General features: G+C 52.4%; 2 protein-coding genes across 3 annotated transcripts; one reads left to right on the plus strand and one right to left on the minus strand.

The window, feature by feature from the left end:
- Positions 1–4,029: 4,029 nt before the first annotated feature.
- Positions 4,030–12,088, minus strand: COQ4 (coenzyme Q4). 2 transcript variants are annotated; one of them, XM_004423517.3, is made up of 7 exons: positions 11,900–12,088; positions 11,694–11,825; positions 10,472–10,568; positions 9,829–9,931; positions 5,486–5,615; positions 4,832–4,925; positions 4,030–4,309 (listed from the first exon to the last, which is right to left on the minus strand). In XM_004423517.3, exons 1-7 carry the CDS (start codon positions 11,982–11,984, stop codon positions 4,132–4,134), a joined length of 819 nt encoding a protein of 272 aa, XP_004423574.2. In that variant the 5' UTR covers positions 11,985–12,088; the 3' UTR covers positions 4,030–4,131. The 2 variants fall into 2 exon arrangements, with proteins under 2 accessions (XP_004423574.2, XP_087275126.1); XM_087419000.1 differs by lacking the exons at positions 4,030–4,309; positions 4,832–4,925; positions 5,486–5,615 and adding an exon at positions 6,926–8,243.
- Positions 12,089–12,218: 130 nt separating this feature from the next.
- TRUB2 (TruB pseudouridine synthase family member 2) lies at positions 12,219–21,176 on the plus strand. Its single transcript, XM_004423516.3, has 8 exons — positions 12,219–12,529; positions 12,909–13,040; positions 14,523–14,597; positions 15,753–15,814; positions 16,983–17,064; positions 18,874–18,946; positions 19,487–19,623; positions 20,385–21,176. Exons 1-8 carry the CDS (start codon positions 12,421–12,423, stop codon positions 20,708–20,710), a joined length of 996 nt encoding a protein of 331 aa, XP_004423573.1. The 5' UTR covers positions 12,219–12,420; the 3' UTR covers positions 20,711–21,176.
- Positions 21,177–22,407: the final 1,231 nt, after the last annotated feature.

The raw sequence follows: 22,407 nt of genomic DNA on the forward strand, positions 1-22,407 counted from the left end.
GCGTGCTCCGCTGCTGGCGGCCCAGGTTCGGGTCCCGGGCGCACACCGACGCACTGCTTCTCCGGCCATGCTGAGGCCGCGTCCCACATACAGCAACTAGAAGGATGTGCAGCTATGACATACAACTATCTACTGGGGCTTTGGGGGAAAAATAAAAAAAATAAAAAAATAAAATTTAAAAATGAGGACATACTAGTAGTGCTTACCTCACAGAGTTGGTGTGGAGAGTCACGAGGAGCATTTGAATTAGCACTTGACATATTTAATATTGTGGTTTACAGTCTCATTGACCACAAAGCACATACAAAATCTGGATGTGAAGATTGTCTCTCATTGTATCCACAGGGCTTAGAAAATAGCAGAAGCTCAATAAATGAATGAATGACAGGGAGAGTGAATCGGAGGCTCTAACCTTATCCACACTGGGATCCATGGATATAAATATGATTATTTCCACATTGACTGCTGAGGTCATATGCAAAGTGGGCAAGTGAGAATTTGGAGGAGGGCGGTGGTGACCAGCCCTCAGGCTCTTCTCCACCCAGGCTGGTCACATCGGTGAAGCCAAAGCAGTACCACCCAGACACTGGGCCAGGCCTGAGGGGGAGATTTGAGGGGACACAGAGGGAACAAGACAGTCTGCCTTCAAGTTGCTTGCAGTCTAGTTGGACACACAAAAAGGGTGTGTGGAGATTAGGTCACTAGAATAGGTTGTCCCTCGCCAAGTGCTCACCATACTTCTGTCAACACCCACCACGCATTATTGTGATTTGTCTTCTTTGCTTTCAGTCAGACACATCTGAGTTGCACTCCCAGCCCCAGCTGTGAGGCATTGGGTAAATCTCTCCCCATGGAGCCTGTGTCCTCGTTTGTCAAGTGGGAATACGGTCATTACGGTTCCTGCTGCCTAGGCTGGGTATGGATTCAATGAGACGATGCCTGTCAAGCGCTCAGCACAGGCTGGCACACGGAAGGCCCTCAGCTGCCATACTGCTCAACTCTAAGAGGGTGGCGACACAGCTGTCTCAGTCACTGCAGAACCCCCAGCATTCGGCAAACGCTTAGAAGACATCTGTGAAACGATTGAAAACTGGTGGGCTTGCGCATCAGAATACATGGCAGAGGGGGCCGTGTGGTGAGACAGTGATGGGAAAGGCATTTGTTTGCCAGCCTGAGTTTATCCTGGCATAGTGAAGAGCCACTGAGGGTTCCTAAGAAGGGCAGGAGCTGGGTGCCATCATTTGTGGGACAGGCTGAGCTTAGGTTGACCTCACAGTGGGCTCCTTTCCATGGACATGACCCCATCTGCCCTGCATCAGGGAACCAGCATCTGCGCTGAAACCGGCAGATTTATCAGAGGCTGACATTTGGACTCACTTTAAGGAATTAAACCTCCCCAGGACACTGAAGTGTTTTGCCCCTGCCACACAGTAGGTGCTTACCCCAAGGATATCAGTTGCATTTAGCATGAGGACCTCTGAGCTGTATGTCCTCCCACTCTGGTGTGTGCAAAATACATACTTCTGGCTTGATTGTGTACGTGGTGACTTCAGAGGGCACGAAGGGCCTTCCTGGCAAATGACAACTTCCATTTCCTAAGTGCTTCTTATGTGCTAAAGCCCTATACATGCACAGTGACCCTGTTGTGAGACAGTGAGATTCCCCGCTTTACAGATGAGAAAACAGAGGCTCACAGGGGTGATGTGACTATTGCAAGGGTGCCGAGCTGGTCGATGGCAGGGCCAGGTCTGTCTGCCTTTAGAGCCCGGGCTCCCAAACAGTGCTCTGGGGCTAGCTACATATGGCTGCGATCACATAGAGGCAAAGGGAGCTTTCCCTTGGCTCCTGGGAGAGGACTCAAGACCCGTGCGTCCCAGGACAGGCTCCACCACCCCCCGGCTGTGTGACTCTAGGACACTCTCTGAACCTGAGACCCAGTGAGTGAGGCTGTTGTGGGGACCGAATAAGATCTTGCACAGGGGATACGCAGCAAGGGGCTTGGCATCCATTCCTTCCACGATGAAGCAGCAAGCCCCTACTGTGTGCCAAGCACTGTTCACAGCAGTGAAGGGAAAGAACAAGGCCCCTGCCCTTCGGGAGCAGACACAGAACCCGTAAATAAATGAATGAGATAATTTCAGACAGTGGTAAGCATTCTAAAGAAAGGAAAGTGATGTGATGAAGTGAGGGGAGGGGACTGCTTCAGATGGGGTGGTCAGGGAAGGCCTCTCTGAGGTGACATTTGAGCACAGATGTGAATGACAAGGAGCTGACCATGTAATGACCTGGGCACAGAGTGCTGTTCCCAAAGACAGGAAGAAGGTCAACACAGTATATTGGGATGAAGAATAGAAGTTTCTAGGTGGAAGTTGGCAGGGCCTCATGGACTATGGTAACAACTCAGTAAGTGGTAGCTATTACCAGTCTAATTTTTCTCCAATTGTGAACTGGTGACAAAAATGCCACCCTATGGTCTGGAGACCAGATTCCATTCCCAGCTCATCTGGATGCCCAGTGCCCATCTCTCGAGGGCTGTAAAGGCCCAGGGTCATCCAGGCACCAAGGAGCCAGAGCAGGTGAGCTCCCCAGCTGGGCAGAGAAGCCAGGAGAGTCTGATCTCTCCCCTTCACCTTGGCACCTTTCACTTTTACTGACCTGGCGGTGGGGGTGCCTGGGACCCTGGGAAGCCATGGGAACAGCTGGCAGGTATGGTTATGTGCCCTATACTGCGAAGATAGATGCGGCATGGGGAGCTCACCGCAATCCCCTTCTTTCTGCAAAAATTCAAAGAGCTCAGCATGAGGCTTCCCTCTTGCAAGGCCATGGTTCTGAGGTAGGCCTCCAGCCTCCCACACCCTCCCTCTGCCACTGGGAGCCCTGGACTGAGACATGGCGGAACAAGGAAGGCTGAGGCACTGGCGTGGCAGTGCTGGGCAGGTCCTCGGACAGCCCCTGGTTCCAGCCCCAGCTCTGCTCCTACTGCCTCATTAGGAAAATACGAGCAGTCGTCCCACCTCCCTCCTTGCGTTGTTGGAGGTGTCAGTGTGAGAATGCTCTCAAGCGCTTAGGCACACAGCACAGCTGTAAATAAACTGGAGCCCTCATCATCGATAGGGACGCTGAGGCATAGGAAAACCAACCAGGCCTCGTGGCCTGTATTCTAGCTACTCCAGGCAATTCTTTGCCCATCTCTGGGCCTTAGTTATCTCATCCACACAGTGCGGAGCTGGCCCCCCCAAAACTCTAAAGGCTCTGCCATCCTGGGAGTGTCTCTGGTTCTAAATACCAACATGGGACCAACTACTCCTCCAATAACACTCATCATCATGCCCGGCCCCACTCAGCTCTGACCCAAGGAAAATGCCAGGTTGCCACTCCAAAATGAACCTGCAGCCTCCTCCACCTGCAAACACAGTCAGAATAAAACAGCTCCTGCCCCTTGGGTCCCTCCTCTGAAGCCCTTCTGAGCGTCACCTCACGGAAGCCCCACAAGAACCCCAGGAGGTAGGCGCTGCTTTCATTCCCGTTACTGATGATGAACAGGCACAGAGAGGGGAAGTGACTTGCCCTAAGTCCTTCTGCTAGAAAACGGTGGAGGAGTTAGGAATGTGAATCCCAGTCGGCTGACTTCAGACCAGAGACAGGACAAGTAGCTGAAGCTCCGGCTGGAGGGAACGTCTGCCCGAGGCTACCAGTCACGAGAGAAGCAGGTGCTTGACCTGATGGGAGATTTTATTCAGACGCCGGGGACTCGCCTCCCCCTCTGCTTCCCTCTGGAGTTGGGTGTAGCCCTCACTCCTGCGAGGATACCCAGCTTGGCACTCAGAAAACCCTGGCTGGCAGGGAGGGGTCTGGAACAGGGGTTGTGGACCCAAGACGTGCCATATGAGCCTAGACAGCTGATTTCTGCTCACATGTGGTTCTCTCTGGGTAACTCCTGGCTTGCCTGGGAACCCAACTGCACAGCCTGCTCCCTCCTGCATCGGCCCTCAAAGCCACTCAGCAGTGGTTATGACAAATTCTGATAAATGATGTCCAAGGGTCAGTGTTCAAAGAAAAGAAACAAAGGTAGTGGTAAAGGAGTCCTCTGCCCCCAAGGGAAGCCGGGCCAGGCCCCTCTGGTTCAGCGGCTCAGGGCCTGGGCCAGGCCCTCGACGTGCATGGAGGGTCCGTGATGCCCAGCTCCTCCCGTAGAGCCCTCAGGGGCTGCTCCCAGCGCCGCTCGTAGTACAGGTTGAGGACACACGGGGCCCTGCGCCCATTCTGAACTGCCCACGGGATCAGCTCGGAGACCAGCACTCGCAGGCTCCTGTGGGGCAGCACAGGAAAAGAAGACAACGTAAGGTCCGAGGGCCAAGCACGTTACATGCCCAGCAGCTGCTCTGCATTTTCTCAGTTCATCCTCACACAGACCTAAGGAGGAGGTAGTTATTATCTCCACTTTTCAGATGGAGAAACAGAAGCTCAGTGAGGTGAAATCCTGTGCCCAAAGCGATACATCTCAAACATGCCAAAGCCCAGATTTAATCTGAGGGCTACCTAACTCAAGACATTAACACTACATTGCCCCTCGCCGGCCCCGACTCCATCGTTCTGACCCGCCACTGAGGCCTGGCCCAAGAAACCCCAGGGTCCCATGAAACGTCCAGGCTTCTTTCATGGCCCTGGACACCCTGCGCCAGGCCCGTTTCACCTCTCTGCCCCGCTCTTTCCACTCTGGCTTCCTGAAGAACCACTGGGGGCTGCGCAGGAAGGCTGCCCGCTCTTCCCATTTCCTGGAGCCCTAGCCCCTCTCAGTTCTCCCCCGACCCCTCACCACTTGAGAACTTACTGGGCACTGAGTCGGATCGGTCCAAAAAGTGCACCCAGGATGCACATGGGCAGGCCGGTTTGGACAGCCTCAAACCACTTCACCACGATCTCTCCTGGGGGGCGGGGTGGGGAGGGAGTGGGAGGTGAGCAGGGGCCAGGAGGAGAGGCCAGTGGTGCTCATGGCAGGGCGCAGCAAGGCGTCTGCTCCTCTGACCGCTACCAGGGGTCAGCTATGCCCAGTCCAGGCCTATGCTGGGCCCTGGGGCAACTGGCTTGAGGTGGAGGAGAGGGTCCAAGAAAGAACAAAAGGAAATAAGGGCTGAAAAGGAAGCCTGGGTCAGAATGCAGAGGACCCATGCCAGGCTGGTACCTACAGGCCTTAGAGAGTTGCTGAGGGTTTCAGAGCAGGGAGCCCCGATGCTTGGATGCTGCTACATCAGCATCTGAGCCACAGAGGCACAGTGGGGATGGAGGAGAGGGCATGCATGGCATAGATGCTACCAAGATATTTGGGTTAAGCAGAAAATGAGGCACCGAGCCAGCTAATTGGAGGGTGGCAGAGACAGGTGAGCCCTGTCCTGGCCCTGAAGACAGACCCAGGTGGACAGGCTGACTGGAGCGCCCCGCCCCACCCATCCCCCACTCTCAAGGCAGCTGGCAGGGTGGCACTCACCCAGGATGTTGGTGGGCATCCCCAGCAGGGTGTGGAGCATGTCATGCACCTCCCGGTACCGCTGGATCACGTACGCTAGCTCCTCATCATCCACGAATCGGGTGGGTGCCCGGGTATCTGGAGAGACCCTCTGACAACCATGAGCCTCCCCTAGACCCGTTCCCAACAGTTCACAGGGCCCAATTTGCCAGCCTCTCCTTGACTCTGCCAACCACTCCCACCAAAAACCTCTGGGGACTTTGTTTCTGTCCATACCTGCCAACAGGACTCCTCGGGCAGGGACTGTGGTGGGAGGGGCACCCCCCTGGCCTACCCCAACTCACACATAATGTATGTAGCCTGTTGGAATCTATGGCAAAGAAGCCTCTGAGGGGAGGGGAAGTGGCGGTTGTTTAACAGGTACAGAGTTTCAGTTTTACAAGACGAAAAAGCCCTGGAGACTGGTTTCATAACAATGTTAGTATACTTAACACTTCTGAACTGTACATTTAGAAATGGTTAAGATGGTAAATTTTGTTACTTTTTTAAGCACAATTAGAAATAAAAAGAGGGGCCAGCCCAGTGGCATAGTGGTTAGGTTCACACACTCCACTTGGGCGGCCCAGAGTTCATGGGTTCGGACCCTGGGCGTGGACCTAGACACCGCTCATCAAGCCATGTTGAGGCAGCATCCCACATACAAAATAGAGGAAGGCTGGCACAGATGTTAACTCAGGAATAATCTTCCTCAAGCAAAAAGAGGAAGACTGGCAACAGATATTAGCCCAGGGCCAATCTTCCACACCAAATAAATAAATAAAATGGAAAAAAAAAAAAAAAAAGCCCCCAAGGCCCCTGATCCTTTGCATGAGCTGCTCCCAGCCTAGGGTGCTCTCTCCTACCACCCTTATCTTCACCCTGAAAATTCCTTCTTACCCTTTTTGGCTCAGCTTAAGCATTCCCTCTCAGGGAGGCTGTCCCTGCCCTTCAGACTTATCAGGCCCACATTACAGTTTCTTGTAGCATCCTGTACCTTTCTGTGGCACCCAACATGACTGTATTGTGATGTTTAGTGCCTGTGAATGTTAATGTTCTCTCCTAGACCAGCACTGTCCAGTACAGCAACCACACCACGTGAGGCCATTGAGCCTCGAAATGTGACAAGTTCCAGTTGAGATGTGCCGTACACGTGAAAAATACACACTGGATTTCAAAGACTTAGTATGAAGAGAATAACGTGAGACCTTAATAATTTTAAGATATTGATTACATGTTGAAATGACAATATTTTATTAGATATATTGAGTTAAACAAAATATATCATTAAAAATAATTCCACCTGGGGGCTGGCCTGGTGGCGCAAGTGGTTGGGTGTGCGCGCTCTGCTGCGGCGGCCTGGGGTTCGCCGGTTTGGATCCCAGGCGCACACCGATGCACTGCTTCACAAGCCATGCTGTGGCGGTGTCCCATATAAAATGGAGGAAGATGGGCACGGATGTTAGCCCAGGGCCAGTCTTCCTCAGCAAAAAAAGAGGAGGACTGGCAGATGTTAGGACAGGGCTGATCTTCCTCACACACACACAAAAATAATAATAATTCCACCTGTTTCTTTTTGCTTTTATTAAAGTGGCCAGCAGCAGATTTAAAATTACCTCTGTGGCTTGCCTTCTGTTTCTATGAACAGCGTGGCAGCAGCCTGTCAGCTGCACGAGGACAGGGCTGGCTCTGTCTGGCTCACTGCAGGATCCGCAGGGCCTGGACGAATCAAGATGTCTTGAATGCATGAGTAAAAGGCCAGGCCCAGGCACTTTTCTGATCCCAGGCAGAAACGTGAACCATCCTCCTTTTACCCACCCACTGCCTCTCTGAGTCCTCAGGAGCACCCTGAGTGGGAACGGCCTGGTCTTCCTGTTCCCAAAGCCTGGCCTCAGCCTGTCCAGAGGCTGAGAGATTTGATGTCTTCATTGCTTTGGGGCTGCTGGCTCAGCGCCATGGTCTGTGGCCTCCTTGGGTCCCCGATCCTAATTTCTTCTGCAGAGTTCTACGTGCTGTGTGAAGCTGAGGGTGATCACAGTGAGAGCAGCTACATCTACTGAGTACCTACCATGTGCCAGCACTGTATGATATCCTTTACAGGTATTATCATACTTCCCCCTCATGACTATCTAGGGTGTAGATACTGGTATGACGGCTCACAGAGATAAAGTAACTTGCCCAAGGTCACACAGCTAATCAAATGGCTGAGTCAGGACTTGAAACCAAGTCTGCTGGACTCCAAAGCCAGTAGTCTTAATATCCATTAGTAGTAAGTCATATAAGTGCCCTGGAAGATAAACTTTAGGTTTCCTTACCTCAGATAAGTAATCTGTGGCTCAGAGAGTCAAATGATTTGCCCAGGGCTATAAAGCTGGGAAGAGAGGCAGGATTCTAACTCCAGAGCCCATGGCCCTAATCTTGATGTCACAAGGATGACCATACTCCCTACCAATGTCAGCCTCAGGGAGGGTGACTTCACTTTGAACCTTGACCTAAATCTCTGCTGGGACAAGCGTATTCCTTCACATTCTGTGTGCTGCTGGTTTCCATGTTCTAGAAGTGTCACAATTCCTAGGGCTGTGACTGGGCAAGGTGCCCAGGGAAGCCCTGGCAGTCCCATCTCCACAGCAACGTGATGAAAGGCTCTGGAGAACCTCAGAAGGTTGTCTCTCCCTGGGTGGCACTTGGGCGGGTCACCCTGGTGGGTTTCCCACTGATGAAATAACTTGCATCCTGGTGAAAGCTGAGGAAGATGGTATAAAATGGGGCAGGGGCAAGTGTCAGGACAGTCTGGGGAACAGATTATTTTTTCAGGGACAATAACCTTCTAGAGCAGCAACTCTCAACTGTCCACCAGGGAACACTTACAACGTCTGGAGACATTTGTGATTGTCACAATTTAGGGGGGTGTTACTGCTATCTAGTGGGTAGAGGCCAAGGAGACTGCTAAGCATCCTACAATGCACAGGACAGCCTCCACAACAAAGAATTATCTGGCCCAAAAAGTCAACAGTGCCAAGGTTGAGAAACCCAGCTCTAAAGCAACCCTGGCTCACTCTTTTACCTCCTCCAGCCTGGCTGGCTCCCACAGCTGGGCTGGACAGCCACATGACAGAGGTGCTTTGATGGGACGTGTAAGTCTTGGGGGGTGGGGTAGGGACAGGGAAGGTGGCCCAGCTGTATCCTTTTATAAATCAGAACACATTACTACCCTTCTTGAAACCCGCAATGGCTTCCTATCACTGCTATTACAAAATGTAGACTCCTTCCCATGACTGGCAGGGCCCAGCCCGGCTGACCTCCCAGCCTCCTGGCTGCCTCCCCTGACTCACTCCTCTAAGGCCACATCGGTCAGTCTTCCTTTTCTTAAACACACAGAGCCTTGCCCTCACCAGCCCCTCTGCTCGGAATGCTCCTCCCCAACTCTCCTCAGGGCTGGCTCCTCCTCCTCTTCCAGCCTCCCTATCACAAGTGCCCCGCCCAGGCCTCTATCAGGCTGACTGCTGTCCTCACAGCACCGCCTGCTAGAACAGAAGCTCCTCTAGTGCAGGCTCTTTGCTGGTTTCATTCACTGTATCCCAACGGCGGACAACAGTGTCTGGTATGTTCTAAGTACTCAATAAATATTTTGCTTGAATTTTTGTATGAAAATGTTTTCCTTTTACTGCTTTATTGTCTACCTCCCCAACTAGAATATTAGCTCCAGGAGGGCAGGACCTTGTCTGTCTAGCTCACCATTATATTCCAGCACCTGGAACAATGGATGGCACACGGCAGATTCTGAGCAAATGAATGAGTTCCTCAGTAGTTGGGACCCTCCCCCCACCAGACCTTGTCCTCCCTGCCTGGGGCTGGAGGGTGCCACAACTTGTCATACTCTAGGGAAAGCACTGTCCCAGGAACAGGGGTCACAGTGCAGCAGTTAAAGAGCACATCCTGGGTTTGAATACTGCCTCCATTAATACTGGCTGTGTGAGGTCAGCAAGTTGCTTAACTGCTCTGAGCCGCAGCATCCTCATCTACTAAAAGGGGATAATAATAGAACATACTTGACAGGGTTGTTGGGAGGACTCAGTGAGATCAAGTATGAGCCTGGCATCTGGCATGCAGCAAGAGGTTAATAAATGCTGGCCAGCATTACCGCTTGGAGTGAAGTTCCCAGACTATTTGCCTGTCCCAGAGAAAATGACAAAGCCTTGGCACAAGAGATTGAAAAGCACTGCTGCCCATGGTGGCTGCTCAGGGTTCCTCCTTCCTTGGGATGTCACTCCTGTGCCACCCTCTGCCCTTCCTGGTGACTGCCAAATGCACAGAAGCTAGAAACTCACATTCACATCCAGGAAACGGAGATACTCGTGGCCGAGGGAGCCCTCAGGTAGGCTCTGGAGCTTGCCCAGGTCGAGGGTGGAGAGCGAGATCCGGGGGCGCTCTCTGCAAGGCAGATGGCAGGACTCAGGTACTGGGAGGGCACCAGCAAAGGCAGGTGAAAAGTCCAGCTAGAGCAGATGTGAGAGGTGAAGGGGCAGAGAGCAGCAATGGGGCCACAAGTCCTAATGGAGCACCTTCTACTGGCCAGGCCACTGGCAAGGGATGAGGAGACTACCATAAGCTAAGGATGTGGTTCCTGCCTGCAAGGGCACAATCTAGGCAGGCAGGCCTCCCATGTGATCAGGATATTCACAAAGGGTACTGAAGGAAGGGGTGCAGGGTACAGCTAGCATGTGTTATGGGAAGTTAGTGATGGCACAGAGCCCTGTGGCTGGAACTGGGCCGAGGCCACCACATGGCACTACCCAGGGATCATCATAATGTCTGTGTGACTAGCACCCCTGGAGTTGGGCAGTGCCCAGCCTGTGCAGCCATCCATGGCAAGGGTATCAAGAAGAGCTCCCTAGAGGAACACAATGGACTCCAGAGAGATCAGGATCCCCACAGAATGCCCCCAATCCCTCAGGCAGAGCTGAGACCTACTGCAGGATCTGGGAACCCTCCGGATCCCTCCTCATCTGGTCCCTGAGGACCTTCAGGGTATGGCATCCTGTGGTCTCCCCTAGAACTGCGACCATGTCTGAAAGGAAAGAAATGGGGATAAATGGAGGAAATGATCTTAGGTAAGTCACCTGACCTAGTCTGAGCTTTAGTTTCCTACAAGATAAAATATCTACCTACCTCTTGGTTATGAGGATTCATTTTAATCACTTAGCAAATCACCTGGCACACAGTAAGGGCTCAATATATCTGGAGGTATTATTATCAATGTTATTAATCTAAAGGGGTGAGATGGTTCTGATAAGCACAGTGCTCTAAAGAGTTTATAAGTCACCTTCACACCAATTATCACAACAGAATATCATGTCTCCATTGACAGGTACAGCCTTTGGCATGAGAGTGCTGGGTTTGAGCCCCGGTGCAGTCACTAACTAGGTAACCTTGTGCAAACTGATTCACAGGTTCAAGCCTCAGTGTCCTAATTTGTGAAGTGCAGATAACACCTTTCTTATAGGGTTAATGTGAGAACTCAAGAACTTCATGCATATAAAACACTTGGTGCAGGGAGAAACCAGCATAAGTGCTCAGTGAGCAGTTAGCATTACCGTTTTTTATTAGTAAAAGTAATAGTACTTTCCAAATTTAAGATTCTGGAAGGCATGAGAAGGGCAGTGCAGGATCCTAGGATGTTCTGTTCACATGTTCAGCAAATAGTTATTGGGTCTTTATTGCGTGCCATGCACTATCGACAATGCTGCCGATACAGCAGAACGGGGCAATCATGGTCCCTGACCTCATAAAGTTCATAAAGCTTAATTTCTGGGGAATGTTATAATTTGATGGGTGCTCATAAATCATCTATTTAGTCCACAGGTTCTCAATGTGTGTGGATGGCAAAATCTCCCGGGAAGTAGTTTAAAAAGGCAGCAGCTCAGACTCCACGCCCCTTCCTCCTTCCCCTCTCCACTCCCGGCAGACTCGGACTGAGTGAGTTTAGGGTGGGACTCAGGCATCTGCATTTTTATGAACGCTGCGGGCGATTATGAGACGCAGCCAGGTTTGGGTACCCTGGTCTAGTCTATTCGGCAGTTACCCGTAGGAAACGGACGCTTTGAAAGAGATCGGGACCCGCCCAGGCTTCCAACGCAAGGGCGCTCCCGACCTCTCGCTGCCCCGACGGAGCGCCGGGCGCCGGCGGCCTTACCGTGGCGATACGGGTTGTAGAGCGCCATTCCGGCAGAGCCGGCGGCCAGCAGCGCCTTCTGCAGCGGGGAGGTGGGGATGTGTTCGGGGTAGAGCAGGCCGGCGCCATGGCTCGCGGCTCGGAGGGGCACACCTGCGGGACAAGAAAAAGGCCGCGGTCAAAGGTGCATCGGGCCCCCACGACTCCTTCCCGCCTCGGCCACTTGCCTGCAGCAGGCCCGGGCCAGCCCTGGAGCCGGCGGAGGGGGCGCAGAGCCCGGCGCAGCAGCGTCGCCATGGCAGCAGGCACCATCGGACGTCCGTGGGAGGATGGGCGGGGCAAGGCCGACGGAGCGCCGGAGAAGTCAAAAGGACTCGCTACCTACTGCGCGGAGTAGGTCTTTTAAGGGGAAAAATCGTAGCACGGACTGGAAAGGGCCCTATCGCTAGGTATGAGAAGGAAACCAGGAGCCCTGTCTACCACCTACTTCCACCGATATAAAACTCTCCCTATTTTCACCTGACCCCCAAAACGGGTCTCCAAGTAAACCCCGCTAGCTTTAGGGGTTCAGCGCCGGGCCCTACTTCATTCTCCGCAGCACGTTTTCCCCGAGGACAATAAGACTCGAACCTCTTCCGGCTGCAAAACATGGCGGCGCCCGTTGTGGGGACCACTTTTGCGGGCGGGACTATACGGCACTTCCGTCCAGGTTTAGCTTTTCCGCGAGCCCGGGCCGCGGCTTTCGGGCATGGGGTCCGCAGGCCTAGCGCGGCTGCATGGGCTCTTCGCGGCCTACAAGCCCCCGGGGCTAAAATGGAAGCACCTGCGGGACACCGTGGAGTTGCAGCTTCTGAAGGGTGAGTGTCTCGAACCAGACCCACGATCCCGCGCCTGTTCTCCCGGGAGGCCATCTCCGTTTCTGATCCTTCCCGCAAAATACTCATGCGACCTAGTCGCCTGGGCAGAGCCCTTTCCTAATCGTGTGTTCTGTGTATTCCGTTACTCCTCACGTTCACCTGTGTCAGATGGGTCAGCAGACTCAGTATTGTACGTTGTCATAAGTAGTTAATAAGGAGTGGAGTCAGGATGTGAACCCGAGTCTGATTCTTAACTAGTGCTATACCGTTTGCTACAGCGTGGGATTTATCTGCCTTCCACGTCTCCGTACTTCCCTGCCCCACCTCACCCAGGTGCTTGGACGGAATTGACAAGATGTCCTTTACTATGTGTACTCAGGTCTCAATGCTGGGAAGCCTCCTGCCCCTGAACAGCGTGTTCGCTTCCTTCTGGGCCCCATGGAAGGCAGCGAAGAGAAGGAGCTGACCCTCACAGCCACCAGTGTGCCCACCCTCACCGACCATCCGCTGGGTAAGGCACATTCAAGTAGGGGCCTGGGTGTCACTTCCCAGGACTTCCCTGCCCAGAATCAGTGTCCCAATCAGTGCTCAGACTCCTTCTGTCCCACACGATCGAAGGGCCACAGTGGGGATGAAGTATGTGACCAGGGATTGGCAGATTTACCTGGAAGGGGCCAGAAAGTAAATATTTTAGGCTTTGCAGGCTCACCTTTGCTATTGTAGTGCAAAAGCAGCTGTAGACCATGTAAAGCAATGAACCTGGGTGTGTTCCAGTAAGCCTTTATTTAGGGACACTGAGATTTGAATTTCGTATAATTTTCATATATCACAGAATATTATTATCTTCGTGTTTTTTTTTGAACCATTGAAAAATGTAAAAACAATTTAAACTCGTGGGCCATAAAAAAAAACAGGCTTGAAGGATTGACCTGTGGACCCCTTTACTATTCTGGGACTCCAGGTGGGAATTGAGACCTTCAGGTAGAAGTGCTAAGGAGGGAGTTTTGAGTTCCTGGGAAAGAGTGACTTTTTAGTCAACAAAGCTGCCTGACAGTGGAACTAGTTCTGATAATGAGCCCCCTGTCACTAGATGTGATTAAGGCATGTTTGGGAGAGGCTATAGGAGGACTGAGGGGCTTGGCCAGAGACCTCTAAAACTCCTTTGACGGTGATATTCAGTGGCTCTGCAGTATAACAGCAATAACCAGTGTGATGTATTGGTGATCTACGTTGTATTAGATACTGTGTTAAGCTTTTCCCAAATACTATCTCATTGAATCTTCTCCACAATCCTGTGAGGTAGATCTGATTCTCATTTCACAAGTGAGGCAACTGAGTGTCAGTGTTGACGTTAAATAACATAGCCTTGATTCAGTAGGCTCTTAACCACCCTGTGCCCTTCCCCTAGATTCCTCTTGATCTACAGGAGTGTAAAAGCTTCCGGCTCCTTCATGCGTCACTTTTTTTTTTTTTTAGCTTTATTACGGTGTAATTGATATACTAAAAACTACACATGTTTAATGTGTATGTTTTGATGACTCACTCATTCTTTCAATAGTTATTTCCTGAGCACTTGGTGAGTTCTGGGCTCCGGAGGTAGAACTGTGACAGACAGACCCAGGCCCTGCCGTAAGGAGCTCACAGCCTCCATTTTCCCACTTGGATAGTGCCCAGGACTGTCCTTCTGCAGGAGCTGGTTGGAGAACCCCACAATCTTGATTCCCAGTGTCATGCCCAGCCCACTCGAAGCCTCTCACTGGGGAAGTGGTGATAGCAGAGTCACAGGCATCTGGGGTTGCCCTTTCTCTGGATCCAGGGAACTGAGGAAATGATTCTAGGCCCCAGATTTGGTGGTGGGGAAGCCTGACAGTCCAGCCTGATCCTGGTTTGGGCTCCATGAAGCTACATTCTAGGAATGAGGTCACCGTGTGGCCCAGAGCCATCCTGGGGGCTGAATTTGTTGAGGAAAGGGGCCTTGTTTGTTTCTTTCCAGTATGTGGACCAGCATTCACCAGCCTGAAGGTTGGCGTAGGACATCGGCTGGATGCCCAGGCTTCTGGGGTGCTTGGTAGGTGATGTCGTGAGTCTGGGGGTGCAGTGATATGGGCTTAGGGGAGGACTGGGGAGCTACTAGGCACCCAGCCCACTTCTAACCTGACAGCCATTTCCCACACTGCCCTCCTCCCCTGATGCCTGCTCTGAATCCAATCAGCTGAGAAGATGACTGGTGGAGGGGGGAATGTCACAGCATAGTAACCACAGTTGCCCGTTTTTGTCAAGTGATTCCTGCATGTGACATGCATTCACCACAACTGCCTTGTTGGGTAGATATTGTACGATTTTATGGATGAAGAAAGTAAGGCTGCGGGAGCTTAGGTCACTCGTCCTGGGTCATGTGGTTAGTGCATGCCCCTGGTCCAGAGAGGGAAAACTGTCATAGCCTGTGTGGGGTAGCCAAGCGCGTGACCCTGGCCCCACTGGCCCGGGTCTGGGTGTTGCTGGAGCTGGACACACCAAACCCTGAGTCATGAGCCATGTGTGTTCCCAGGGTCAGGCGGTGGCCACATCCTCCGAGCACAAGTCCCAGTCCCCTTGTCTTGCTTCCTGGGGCACAGGCAGGGAAACGTGATCTCATGCCCCTTCTTCCTGTTCTCCTTATCCAGGAGTGAATGGAGAGGCATTCTTTTCTTTAGCCAGAGGGAGAAACAGACGCAGGGGGGAAAGGCAGGGAGTGGCCACAATGCCCTGTTTATTGGGCCCATGCTTTGTGCTGACCGCTTCCTGTGTATTGCCTCGGTCGTCATAACCTCCACAGGGATCAGGTGGTGTTTTTGTCCCCATTTTACTGATGGGGAGCCTGAGACCCAAGGAGGTTAAAGGACATGCTTAGAGCCACCCCAGATTTGAGAGTAGGTCTCTGTGACTGGGCCAGTGGTCTCTTACTTTTGAGTGTATCAGAACCCTGTGGGGAGTTTGCTGAGGATCCTAGGTCCCCTCCCAACCATGACTCAGAGTCAGTACATATGGGTGGGGCCCAGACGTCTGCATTTTCCTGTATACCCAGAGGAGCTTGCCTGCTCCCTGTAGAGGAAGCTCTCCTTCCCCTTTGCTGGCTTCAGCAGCATTGGAGTTGGGGGTATTCTGATGGTGGGTATGGGGGTTGAGGGTCCCAGAAAAACTGGAACGGGGAGCCAGGTGTGAGATCAGGCTGGGTGCCTTTCAGTGCTCGGCGTGGGACGTGGACGCAGGCTCCTCACCGACATGTACAACGCTCACCTCACCAAGGTACGGACGGGTGCTAGGGACAGTCTTCTTTCCCCTTGGTCCTTTCTCTGGGGGTCACTGGCAGGATCTGGAAGCTGAGAGGATTCCATGGGGAACACCCAGGCCATCAGCAAGCCTTTTGTTATGGTTGTGTGTGAGGGGAGAGGTAATAATGCAGCAGTGACTGTGGGCATTACTGCTTGCTGACTGCTCTGTGCCGAGCACTGGGTGTGGACTCCCTCGTGGACGCCTCACCACTTCCCTGTAAAGTGGAATCTGTTGTTAGCCCATTTTACAGGTGAGAGAACTGAGGCGCAGAGAGGGGATGTCACTTGCCCAGGGTCACACAGCCTTTAAGGGGCAGAGCTGAGATTTGAACCTGGATCTGTCCAACACCAGAGCCTGATCATGACACCTCTCTGTTCTTTCCCCAAGACTGAGAAGTAGATGTCACCTTCCAGATGTAGGGAGCCTTCATCTAGGCTGGGGCCGTGAAGTCTGGCGCCACGAGTTTGCAGAGGTGCCATGATAGAGAGCCTTTGTTTTTAGTGGTTAAAAGCACAAATTCTGGAGCCAAATGGCTTCGATTCAAAACCCAGCGTGTACCTCTCTGCTAGTTATGTCTCCTTGGGTAGGTTACTTTCATCTGTGTGCCTCAGTTTCCTCATCTCTAAAATGGGAATGATAATAGTACCTCTTCTATAGGGTTACTTTGAAGATTAAATTAGTGACTACATGTGACGTGCTTAGCATAGTCACTGGCACATGGTAAATGCCCAGTAAATGTCACTGTTGTCATCATCTCTGTCATCATTGTCATTACTCTTGTGGCAGAATCATTTAGCTGTACAGATTGTATTTAGAGGGATGGAGAGAAGCCGACAGGGCATACTAGGAGGGGCCTGGCATGAGAAGTCAGGTTTGGCTGGAGTGGAGAGACGTGGAGGTGTGGGGTGGTCGCAGGGTGGCTGTCAGCGCCCTTTGTGGGAAAGGTGCCCTTCCCCAGGGGGCGGTGGGGCAGCTGGGCAGGGGCCGAGCCCGTGAGCTCCCCGAGGGAAGACCTGAGGGCCTCACCTCCGGCCCCGGTCTAGCATCTCTGGGGCAGGAGCTGCCGAGCCACACCTCCCTCCTCAGCACTGAGGCTTAGAGCCGAGACGCTGACCCTCCCTTGCCCACCTTGTCGCCGCAGGATTACACAGTACGCGGCCTCCTGGGCAAAGCCACAGATGACTTCTGTGAGGACGGGCGGCTGGTGGAGAAGACAACGTATGGTGAGAGCCCCAGGGAGCCCAGGGCGGTGGGAGGGGCAGCTGTGGCTGCCTCCGCATCTGCTTTTCCTGATTCCTCGCTTCCACGTGGGCTCTGTCTCCGTTACTCTCAGACACACCAAGCTCGGGCTGGCCGTGGGGGACTTTGGACACGCTATTCTGTCTTCCAAGAACACCCTGTGCTTGCCTCCTCACCTGGCTTCAATGTCACCTGCCCAAGGAAGCTTCTTTAGCCCCCAGACTTGGACTGGATGGACTCTCAGAATAGTAATCAACTAATGATTAGTGGTTATTTAATATTTGTTTCCCTACCAGACTGTCACCCATGAGAACAGGGACTATGGTCACACACAGCACAGGGCCCAGGAAGTGGGAGATGCTGGATGATGGAGGGGTGGGTGGCTCATTTTTCATTTCCCACTCTTGCCGTGTTCTAAGATTTTCCATAGGATCTATTGCATTTGCTTATTTGACAGATGTTTTTGGAGCACCAGCCAAGTGCCAGCACTGGGGGTACATATTGTGAATCAGATGGGGTCCCCAATCTCAACGAACTCACAGTCTAGCAGAGAGAGCGGACACACACCTCTACACATCTATACATCTTCTGGAGAAGACTAAAAACAGGTGGCAGGGGCTGGCCCTGTGGCATAGTGGTTAAGTGCATGTGCTCCACTGCTGGCGCCGCAGGTTCAGATCCTGGGCGCGCACCGACGCACCGCTTGTCAGGCCATGCTGTGGTGGCGTCCCACATAAAGTGGAGGAAGATCGGCACAGATGTTAGCACAGAGCCAGTCTTCCTCAGCAGAAAGAGGAGGACTGGCAGATGTTAGCTCAGGGCTGATCTTCCTCACCAAAAAAAAAAAAAAAAAAAGGTGGCAAAGCGACACTATATATTTGTACATGTATATGGTGTCAACATCCAAAAAACGTCTAAAGATAGCTACCAAGTTGACATTTCTGGGAGGGAAGAAGCCAGAATTTGGAAGTGGGGAGATGTTTGTTGCTGCTTCTCTAAATTTCTTAAAGACGATTCATGTATCAGTTATACACTTTAAAAGTAATGTGAAAACCAAAGAAAATTAAGTGCTGGGAAAGAGACCCAGGTGCAGAGTGGCAGGAGCCAGGAGGAAGAAGCGACACGCTCCAGGAGGGGCTTCCTGGAGGAGGCAGCATTTGAGCTGGGCCGTAAATGAGGGGGGAGTAGGGAGCGGCAGCTGCATTCCGGGAAAGACAACGGCATGAATGAAGCCAGACCCAAGGGATGAGAGGCCGAGGCTCTTGGAGCTGGCAGGCCTCAAGTCGCCACACCTGCTCCCAGAGCTCTGGCCTTTGGGGCCAGCAGTTGGCGCCTGCCCACAGTCACTTGGTGGGACCAGCAGGCAGAGCCATTTCCACTTCTTGCCACCTGTTTCTGCCTTTGGACAGATGGCACCCTCCCTCTCAGGGTCCCTGGCATGAAAAACCCCAGACTGGGGCTCAGGAGACCTGGCTTAGAATATTGGGCAAGTCACACTACGTCTTGGAGCCTCATTTCCAGAAGAAAGCGTTCTTAACCTGGAGTCTGTGACCCTCTTGAAAATGTCCTCAAGATGTTGAGTTCTTGTGTATCTTTCTGAGAAGAGGGGCCGGGCTTTCATAAGATTCTCGAAGGACTCTCGGCCCCCTCAATGGGAACCCTGGGACCAGAGGATGCTCTGGGACCCCCTCCAGTTTCCAAGGACGGCGTTGGTTTCGGGGAAGGCAGTTTGCCAGTTTGTTGTCACTCATCCAGCGGGCACCTGTGAGCTGACCATCCCCTGGCTTTTCCAGACCACGTGACCAGAGAGAAGCTGGACCGAATCCTGGCCCTGATCCAAGGTTCCCATCAGAAGGCCCTGGTGATGTAAGTGGGGCCCAACCCACGCCTCCCTGCAAGGGGCCCTCGAGGAGGTGCTGGAGGAGCAAGAGTGCCCACGGGGCTCCCTGCAGGCTTCACCTGCTCTGGGGCAGGTTCCACACATCCTCTTTTCAGTGCCTAAAACCAGACATGAATTACCCGTTCCTTCCACAGCACGCAGAAGTGTTTCTGTGTGCCAGGTCTTGGGCCAGCCCCTGGGGAGACTGAGGGGAACAGGAGACCCTGGCTGGCCTTCTAGGGAGCATATGATCTAATGGAGAGGAAAGCCAGGGATACGCATCATCGGGGCACAGAGCCGGGGCGGGAGCATTCAGCACGCGTGACTGTTGAAGCCAGGGTGTGCAGAGGAGGGCAGAGCCTGCATTTAGGGATTGGGGGGACAAGTGGCTGGAGGGGCAGGGAAGATGGAAAGTGAATGAAGAGCTTCAGGAAAGGCATCATGGGTGGGGCAGGACTAGGATTGAACAGTCAGCCCAGCTCCCCACCCCACCAGCCACCTGACTCTAGCCCCCTTCCCATCCCCAGGTACTCCAACCTCGACCTGCAGACCCAGGAAGCCTATGAGATGGCCGTGAGAGGCTTGATCCGGCCCATGAACAAGTCCCCGATGCTGATAACTGGCATCCGATGCCTCCACTTTGCACCTCCGGAATTCCTCCTAGGTGAGTTGCCCCGGGCTGTTGGAGCAGTGAGGTGGGGTTTGGAGTCACTGTGGAATGCCCTTGCAGAGACCAGCACATGCCAGCCCCGATCTCTGCTGGCCAGGGCACCTGGGGCTGACTTCCTTCCCAGCCCTGGGCCATGGGCCAGACTTGGCCGGTCACACAGCACACAGAACAAATGCTGTCCTGTCTCCTGCCAAGTCACTCTTTTGAAGCCAGACCTCAACAAGCAAAGGTTATATTTAGTGGCTCATTTCCAGAGCTGCCCAGTGTTTCAAGTTGTTGTGGGCCATCAGACACTGCTCTCACATCCCCAGGCCCGTCCAGCTCAGCCCCCCAACTCGTTTCTTCTCTGTTGATCATATTAACCTTTTCTTGAGTGCTGACCAAGACTCTCCTGATGCTGAGCACCTTATATAAATTTATCTCTTACACTCCTCACAGCCACCTGTTTTACAGATGAGCCAACCAAGGCTTAGCGCAGTGCTTCTCGAATTTTAACCTGTCCCCAAATCCCTTGGAGGTCTTCTTAAAAGGCAAATTCTGATTCAGCAGGTCTAGAAGGGACCTGAGATTCTGCCTGCCTAACAAGCTTTCAGGGCTGGCCTCTGGGCTATACTTTGAATAGTGAAGCCCTGGAGAACTAAAGTGGCTTGCCATAGTTACTACACAACCAGGAAGTCTCAAGGGGTGTGGATCTAGATCAGCAGACACCAGAGGCTGTGCTCCTGACCACTGTATCTGTTGTGTGTCCCTGACAGAGGTGCAGTGCATGCATGAGACGCAGAAGCAGCTGCGAAGGCTGGTGCATGAAATCGGCCTAGAGCTGAAGACCACTGCTGTCTGCTCCCAAGTGCGGCGGACACGTGATGGCTTCTTCACCCTGGACGATGCCCTCCTGAGGACCCAGTGGGACTTATACAGCATCCAGGATGCCATCCAGGCCGCAGCCCCCCGGGTGGCAACAGAGCTGGAGAGGAGCTTGAGGCCAGGTCTGGGCACCCAGCAGCTCCCCGGTCCAGACCAGCCCCAGGACTCGAAGGGGCCCAGCTCTGCCTTGTTGCTGGAGAGCTGTGCAGGGCATTGAAAGGCCAGGCAGTTGGTGGGGCAGTGGGTGGATACAGATAAGAATTGTTCACGAGCCGGAACTGATGACTGTACAGAAAGGGAGAGTAGGGGAAGTGTTTCTACATGTAACATAAAACTCTGAAGCTGTAAGAGAAAAAATCAACAGACTTGACCCCATTGAAAAGGAAAAACCTCTGTATGGAGGAAAGACGGTAAATGAATGACAGACTGATAAAAATATTTGTAATATGTTTAACTAAGAACTAATATCCGTGATATATAAAGAACTCAAAACAGAAAAAGATGACAAGAAAATTGTGCAATTGACATGAATTTGTGTGTATATATGTAAAAAATCCAAATGGCCAGGAAACCAGAAGTGATGCTCAACCTCTCTAATGATGAAAGACATACAGAGGAAAAGGAGATGACTTTTCCTTGCCTTTCAAAAAAATTAATAAAAAGATAACTACCAGTATTGACAATGATTTGGAAAAATGGGCAATCTATACTGTTGGTGGGAATATACAACTGTGTAACCTTTTAGGAGGAATTTGGTAGTGTGTATCAAAATTTAGAATACTCCTGCCCTGTGACTCGGCAGGTACAGTTTCAGGACTCTGTCTTCTAGCACAGCTTGCAGAAAGTTCTAGGTACGTAGATGTTCCTAGCTGCAGAGGAAATGTGCTTACCATCCATCAGTGAGGGACTGGTTAAATAAATATGGCATACACACGGTCTATTCTAATACCCTCAAGAAAATTATCAAAAAGTTTCTTAGCCATTTTGTCTGCCAATTTTATTTCTCTAGGCTTTGGATGCCTGGCCCCGTGTGGACTTTTTTCTGGCCTGGTTGTCCTTTAACCTCTATCCCTGTGGGTAGAGGCTCGGGCTAGACGTGGGGAGTGGGCCTCTGGCTGGGGCTCCGGTTGGGGCCCTGAAGGGAAGCACTGGGTGTCTCTTGTCCCTGCTGTCACCGTGGGAGAGGAGGCCCCAGCCACCACAGCTCCCTCACCTCACTGCAGGGCAGCCTGCAGCTCAGAGCAGTGCTGAGCAGGTGTGACTGCGGGCTTCTGGCTGTGAGGCCTCGAAAGCTCAGCTCCCTCATCCGTAACTTGAGATTTAATTATTTCGCTGACTTCGTGGGGTTGTTGTGACATGACCATGACAATGAAGTCATGGTCAGGTGCTCGTCACAGTGCCTGGCATGTAAGACCTGCCCTCTGCGTGTGAGCTGTCCGCTCGCTGTGGCTACTTCCTTCTGAACAGTGACCTAAAAGCGTTGCCAAAGGTAGAGTCAGAGGCCTTCTCTCCATCACCTCCTGATTCTCTGGTATGAAAATCAGTTGGGAGCTGGAGAGACACCCTCAGCCAGGTGTTGAAGGTGAACATGAACTGTGGTGGGTCATGTTGCTGGTATGTGCTCTTGATAGGAGTGATGGAGATGGCTTCTACAACAGCCCTTGGATGGAGAGCTCTCATTGTGCTGCGTCCTGGGCTAAGGGCGGTTAACATATCTGATCTCACTTAAACAGGCTAGGGTTTCGGCACTATAGCTATCCCTGTTTTACAGATGAGGAAACTGAGGTGTGAAGAGTGCAAATGACATGTCCAAGGACACCCAGCAACAGAGTTCAGAATCAGGGATCAAATCTGCCGTCGAGAGTCAGCATCCCTACCCACTATGCCATCCTGTCTCTCCACTGGAGCTATTGC

Source organism: Ceratotherium simum, chromosome 29 (genome assembly GCF_057802395.1).
Source record: "Ceratotherium simum simum isolate JZ-2026a chromosome 29, ASM5780239v1, whole genome shotgun sequence".
NCBI lineage: Eukaryota > Metazoa > Chordata > Mammalia > Perissodactyla > Rhinocerotidae > Ceratotherium > Ceratotherium simum.

Coding starts and splice junctions, on each gene's coding strand:
- TRUB2 (XM_004423516.3), top strand. CDS start 12,421: ATGGGGTCCGCAGGCCTAGCGCGGCTGCATGGGCTCTTCGCGGCCTAC. Junction 15,815..16,982: donor ACAACGCTCACCTCACCAAG/GTACGGACGGGT, acceptor TTGTCGCCGCAG/GATTACACAGTACGCGGCCT. Junction 17,065..18,873: donor GGTGGAGAAGACAACGTATG/GTGAGAGCCCCA, acceptor TGGCTTTTCCAG/ACCACGTGACCAGAGAGAAG.
- COQ4 (XM_004423517.3), bottom strand. CDS start 11,984: ATGGTGCCTGCTGCCATGGCGACGCTGCTGCGCCGGGCTCTGCGCCCC. Junction 9,932..10,471: donor GAGGGTTCCCAGATCCTGCA/GTAGGTCTCAGC, acceptor TCTGCCTTGCAG/AGAGCGCCCCCGGATCTCGC. Junction 4,926..5,485: donor GATGCCCACCAACATCCTGG/GTGAGTGCCACC, acceptor CCCGCCCCCCAG/GAGAGATCGTGGTGAAGTGG.